General features: G+C 49.4%; 1 protein-coding gene across 2 annotated transcripts; it reads right to left on the reverse strand.

Annotated features, from left to right (window-relative positions):
- Positions 1 to 242: 242 nt before the first annotated feature.
- IVL (involucrin) lies at positions 243 to 1,283 on the reverse strand. Of its 2 annotated transcripts, XM_088022901.1 has the most exons (2): positions 970 to 1,283; positions 243 to 717 (listed from the first exon to the last, which is right to left on the reverse strand). In XM_088022901.1, the coding sequence occupies exons 1-2, from the start codon at positions 1,281 to 1,283 to the stop codon at positions 243 to 245; spliced, it is 789 nt and encodes a 262-aa protein (XP_087879027.1). The 2 variants fall into 2 exon arrangements, with proteins under 2 accessions (XP_087879027.1, XP_027951412.1); XM_028095611.1 differs by having other exon boundaries at positions 243 to 1,283.
- Positions 1,284 to 6,434: the final 5,151 nt, after the last annotated feature.

Here is a 6,434-nt window from a genome sequence, read left to right on the forward strand (position 1 = left end):
TGGTAACTGTCTCCTTAGGCAGAGGTTCTGGCCACCTGAGGTTGGGACCGAGTTCATTAGGGGTGGTTGCTGAACAATAACTTCCCCTTCTCCCAGCCCCATCAAAGAAACAGAAGGACAGGGTCAGACAGGTTCACAGATGAAGCAGGCCACCCAGGCTGGGGACCTGAGATTAGCGAGGCCACTGGCTCTCTCTTCACTTGTGTGGGATGGCCTGAGAGCCTCTGGGATACTGGGGGTGCTTACTTATGTTTTGGGGAGCCATACAGCTCCTGCTTCTGCTGTTGCTGCTCTGTGAGGGGTAAGACTTCTCCCTTCAGTGGCTGAACTGGCTGGGTCTCTTGGACCTGGTCAGGAGCTGGGACAAATGCAGGCCACTCCACCTGCCCCTCCTGCTGCTCTGCTGGCTCTGGTGGCTGCTCCTTCTGTTCCAGCAGCTGCTCTTCTTTCTTTTCCAATTGCTCATTTCTCTTTGCTAGCTCTTGATCCAGTTGCTGGTCCAAGAGCTTCTTCTCCTGTTCCAGCTGTTTCTTTTGCTGCTGCTCTCTTTGTGCTTTCACCTGCTCCAGCTGCTGCTCCAGATTTTTTGCTTCCTGGTGTTCCTCACACTGTTCCTCTTGCTGCTGCTGCTGTATTTTCTGCTCCTTTGGCTCATCCTTCTGCTGTTCCAGATGCTGTCCCAAGTGCAGTTCCTGCTCCTGTGACTCTTGCTGCTGCTGCTGCTGTTCCAGATGCCGTTCCTGCTCCTGTAGCTCCTGCTGTTGCTGTTCCAGATGCAGTTCCTGCTCCTGTGACTCTTGCTGCTCCTGCTGTTCCAGATGCTGTTCTTGCTCTTGTAACTCCTGTTGCTGCTGTTCCAGATGCTGTTCCAGGCACAGTTTCTGTTCCTGTGATTCTTGTTGTTGTTGCTGCTGCTGCTGTTCCAGGCACAGTTCCTGCTCCTGTGATTCTTGTTGCTGCTGCAGTTGCGGCTGTTCCAGGCACAGTTCCTGCTCCTGTGATTCTTGTTGCTGCTGCTGTTGCTGCTGTTCCAGATGCTGTTCCTGCTGCTGTGGCTCACATTGTTGCTCGGGCACCCCCTTCACAAGAGTTGTGTGTTTCTCCGCATGCTCCAAAGGGACCTCCCCTGGGAGCTTGGAGGGCATCTTCTGGCACAGGGCCGGTAGTGGAGTTGGCTGCTTCACTTGCTCCTGCTGGGTATCGATGGGAGGAGAAATAGGCTTGAGGGGCTCCTGATTGAGGGCAGGAGGCAGGGTCACTGGCAGAATGTGTTGCTGGGACATCCTGGAAGCTGCTTTAGATCAACCTGAAAAACAGAAGGGGTCAGAAGGGTGACTGAAGGCAGAGGGAGTGGATGAATCCCCAGAATCTGCAGAAGGGCATGGTTTCTCAGCATGCCTTCTCTTTCCTTGGGTTGAGGCTCTCCTACCCACTCTGGGCTATGTTCCCCAGATGCAGCAGAGTGAAGGCGAGGAGGGGGAGGGCCGAGAAAGGCCCTCCTGGGAGCCTTTTGTTCCTAGAAAGAGCCAACGAAGAGGTCTGTCTTCAGAGTTACTGGGTGCCATTTCTTGCCTAATCCTTGCCTCTGCCCCTACTTTTGACCTCTACTGACCAAGAAGGAGAGATGAGTTCTGGGGTTATGATGGGAAAAGGTGAAGCCCTAGGAAAAGAGGGGTACTCCTGGAGGACTCCTGAGTCCTAGAAAATCAGTGGTCCATGGCACATACCCTGGACTACTCACAGAACAGGTGAGCACACAGTCAGCTTAAGTTATCCCACTGAAAGGTTGTATGTTTCTGAGCAGGTCACTTAATCCTGCTGGGCCTCAGATTTCTCCCCTATAAAATTAGCAGATTGGCTTGTTCAACTCAAGGGGTTTGTTTCATGACTTTCACAGGTTTAGCTGCAGCCCTAGCACTTAGGAGATGGGGTGGGGGGAGGGGCTGGAAGGTTGCTGGGAAGCAGAGCCAGTTCTTTCAAGTCTTGTACTTCTAAGTTGGGTTTTCCAGCTTCTGCTTTGCCTGGGTTTCTCCAAATAAAAGATTTTCCCCATTTTGCCATTCTTCCTTCTGCAGTACAACAAGAGTTACATGCATTTCCCTCAAACCCCTGCCCTCCTAAAGAACAATCATGGTCAGCCCAAATCAAACAGTTTCAGGGAAGAAATTGACTGTACTCCCCCTCATCCCCATCTTACCTCTTTTGTCTCTCTCTCTCTCTCTCTCTCTCTCTCACACACACACACACACACACTCCAAAACATCAAACCAAGGAAAGATGGGACAGGAGGGGAAGGGATTGCTCTCCTGTGTTTCCATGCCATGACATATGTCCTTCAGCATAGTGACCTGAGCCCTCCTAGAAAGACAGGTAGTCCAGTTGAATCCAGCCTGAGAGTAATCCATGCACCTGCCCAGGCTGGCCACCCTAGCCACATTCTAGTGTGCTGGATGCCCCTGGTGCCAGCTCCAGTCCTCCCAGCTAATACTTACCAGACTCACAGTAGAGATGGCTGCAGAGTCCTCTCGTGGAGTTCTGAGCTGAACAGGGGCCAGGGTGCCCTTTATATTGTTCCCCAGCCCAACCTCCTTCCCTGGTTGAAGGAGATGGACTGGTTTCACCACTCAAATTGGTCAACTTCCTTCAGCCCCTTTCTGACTCATCATAGGCACCTGAAGCAGAAAACCCCTCAGGGCCCCTTTTCATGGAGACACACAGAGAACTCTGGGGGCTCCATCACTCCTGTGATACTCATCTGACCTGGGCATGGGGAGGTGAGAGAAGCATCTTGGGAAACTGGTCCTCTTTTCCTATTGCTTTGTGACCTCAGCCAAGCCTTTTCTCTGAATCTTAATTTCTTCACTTGTAAAACAGGGTCATCCTGATAATTAGGCCTGGAGATTCATTTCCAAGGGCATGGAATGGAAAGTTATGTGTTTCTATGGGATGTTCAGGCTGGGGTATGTGGTATCAGTGTGGGAAGAATCACATCTCATGAAGGGATGGGGTTGCTGGGGATTCTTGTGGCCACTAGCCCACAGTCCATCTGCTCTCAGGACATACCTATAACTCTAATCTGTATGGAAATAAATCCTGTCCTGAGGGGGTCAAACTTTAGACCAGAAGGGTCAAGTAGAAGGCTTGTAGGGGTCTTCTGCTGTGAGCTAGGGGCTGCCTAGGTCCCATGACCAAGTTTGTAGTTACAGAAGTTCTCAAGAAAGCCATGCTCATAAATACTCCAAAGCATGGATCACTCACACAAGGAAACAGGTATTAAATATAAAATATATAACATAATAAATATTGCTTTTTATTGTTTTTTCTATAATTTTCTTAGAGTGCATAAAGGTATAAAGATCAAAACCAAATCATCCATTGCTTTCTCCAAATCATTCTTTAAAAATACCTTAAGCATCTCTTCAGGGTGGGGGTTGGAGCATATCCCTCTTCAATGCCAAAAGTGACCAAGCTCATCTGGAATCCAAATTCACTGCTATAGTTTCAAAGACCTTCACTAGGTTTCCTCAGTTCCTAGGACAAGTCCAGGGTTTCCCACCTCAGGGCTTGGTGTCTGCTCTCTCTTGGCCGATTGGCTTCTGCAGGGTTCTTGGCTCTCTGTATCTTTTGGCTTCCGATAAGTGCTGGGGTCTGCTGGAGAGCCTTCCTTGACTCCCTACCTAGAGGCTTATCTTCTGGTTCGCTTCATTGCACTGATAACAGTTGAGAGCCCTTTTTGTATTTGTTCACTTGTTTCTTTTTTGTCTTTCCATTGGAAAATAAGCTCCATAAGGGGGGGTTTTGCCTGCTGTGTTTTCTACCATGTTCCCAGCATTTATCATAACCACAACATATACAAAGTGCTCTATAAATATTAGTTGAAGGAATGAATGAATGGTAAATCTCAACACCTGGAGATAACACTATTAAACATTTTAGCATTGTGCATGTGCACGAGTATATGAACAAAATCAAATTGTGACTTTGCCTTTCTTTTTAAAGATTGGGTAATAGCTTATTTTGTAGACAACATTTATTTAAACTCTCTTCTTTACAACCTAATCAAAAGGAAATTTTAGAATAATATGTAGGCAAATACTCATTTCTGGGGCTAATTTTGAGGAGTGTCCTGATTCCCAATGGTTTCCTGATAGGCACCTTCCTCCCAGCCCCAAATAGATCTATTTATAGTGTTAATTTTGCCATGTGCCTGGGGCTCAGTCTGAAAAGACAGGATCATTCCCTCCTCTGGAATATTACCCTCTACCCTTGCCCAGTCTGTTCTCTGAACCCACCCAGGACCTCACACTGCCTTCCCTGTAGCACAGGAATAAGCTATCTTCTGAGGTAGGGAAAGCCCTCTTCACACCCTCTGCCTTCCTCCTCCCCCATGAAGAACTAACCAAGCATCTTCACATGGGCACCCATGACTTGCACTCAGATGCTGACCTCACATGGGAGGAATCTGCCTCTCCCCAGCCCATGACAGTCAGTCTCAGGGCAGCAGGCCCTGCTCAAGGAAGTCACACCGGTCTTATGGGTTTCTAGGGGCTCCTATCTGCCAGATCTTCCTCCCGCCCTCTGATTCACAGCATAATGAGAGCTTTGGGGGGAAGACAGTGTGTGTGAACCTTTGGCCACTCGGCAAATCTAGAGTGTGGGGAGAAGTGTGGAGCGGGGAGCTGAGGTAGTATGTGTGTGCAGGGGAGGGGTTGGAGAAGCCCCAGCATTTTAAGGGTTCAGAGGCCCCATGCTCTGCCCTCAGATTGCCCCATTTAGGGGACAGAGGTGCATGTATATGGGGGAGATTCTCTCAATGTCTGTGTGAGTGATCTCATAGGCCCTGGGTGCACATGATGAGTCTGGGTAACTGTCCAGCCCCCGCCCAGTGTAATGAGGATGAGCTCATATCCCATGACACATGGCAGAGGCCTTACCCTAGCTCTTCCCTAACCCAGGGAGACCCTGGATATTTCTCTTGTAGAGGCAGAAACCGGCTGGGTTCTCTTTCTCTCTGAGTGAGACAATCCATTTGAACTATTGCCTAGCTGTGGGGAGGAGGGAGCATTGGTTACTGCATTTCACTGCCTTGTGGGGAGGATATCAAGGATAGCTCTTAGTAAGCTGGCGTTATGGGGTAATGGCAGAGGGTCCTAGAAAGGTGACTTGGACCAGGAGATCCTGTGTTCCCATCTTAGGTATCCATGCCTAAACTGTTTCCTGGTGAGGCAATGCCCCCACTCTCTGAAGCCGTTAACTTGTCCTTCCTCCCCATAGGCCTCCTCCTCTGACCAGGTCACTGCCACTGACATCATCTCCCAATCTGCAACCCTCACTGATAGGCTTCCCATATGCCCTGAATCCTCCTTGTTCTCCTTCACATCCTCCTGAACCTGACCTCCACTCCTCATTCACCTCTTGAGCCCATCTGCTGCTCTGGGAGGCAATAAGGCAAGGAAGGGAGATAAGACCAACAAAGGGCCAAGAGGCTGATTCTTCCTCCCTGGACTTCTGGGTTGGTTGGGGTGATGTGTTCCATTTGCCTCTGTTTGTCTTCCTCTGGCTTCCCCTCTTTGTCCTGTGGGATTGCTGGTTCCCATATTCAGTCCCCAGTGCTGATTGCTGTAGAAAACCAGTCACAGTTTTACTCTTGGAACAGCAAGAGGAGCAAAGGCATGAAAGGCTATCAGTAGTGGAGGAAAGGAGATGCTCAGTGCCCTCTCCCTCCAGGTGGCAGGGTGTCTTCCCCCTTGGGCTCACTATTTAGGCAATCACATTCTTTGTGTTGAATCTCTGTACCAGAATGCAGGAGCATGCCTGAACTGAGGGGACTTAATGCATGGGGAAGACCTCATCTAGTGCCTGGTACATAAGAGCTTCCTAACACAGCCTGGTGCTTGCAAGGCAGCCAGGACCCTGTAGTGACAGGTGGGCACTGAAGTCTGTAGAGGAGATATGACTTGCCCAAGGGCCTACAGAAGGTCTGCAATTGAGCTGAGCTGGAAACCACATGATCTGGATCTCCATGCAGTGGACTCTCTTCCCCAGCAGGCTGCCTCCCCAGGTGACTGAGTGTCTGATGGCAGTGACATGTTGCATGGGATAACCTCAGATATCTTCCAACCCCATGAGTCAGCCATTTACTGACTGACCCCATTGTGGTCAGTTCTAGGTTTTCTGGAAGAAGGGCCAGTCTTCTCTTGCTCAGATGCAGCCAAAATGTGCTTGGGTTGACCCTCATTAGTCCTGGGAATAGAAAACTCTACTTTCTGGCTGGTGCTGGTGTTTATTTTAGCTTAATCCAACCAGGAGGATGTTACTGTTCAAGGTTGAGCACTGGCCTTGGAATAAGACAGGCCCAGGTTTGAATCTTACTGTACCTCTTGTTATCTGGACAAGTCACATTAACTCTATGGTCCTTAGTTTCTTTGTTTATA

The sequence above is a fragment of the Eumetopias jubatus genome, unplaced genomic scaffold, assembly GCF_037043125.1.
Source record: "Eumetopias jubatus isolate StellerSeaLion01/CBP00866 unplaced genomic scaffold, mEumJub1_p1.0 scaffold_4, whole genome shotgun sequence".
In the NCBI taxonomy this organism is placed as follows: domain Eukaryota; kingdom Metazoa; phylum Chordata; class Mammalia; order Carnivora; family Otariidae; genus Eumetopias; species Eumetopias jubatus.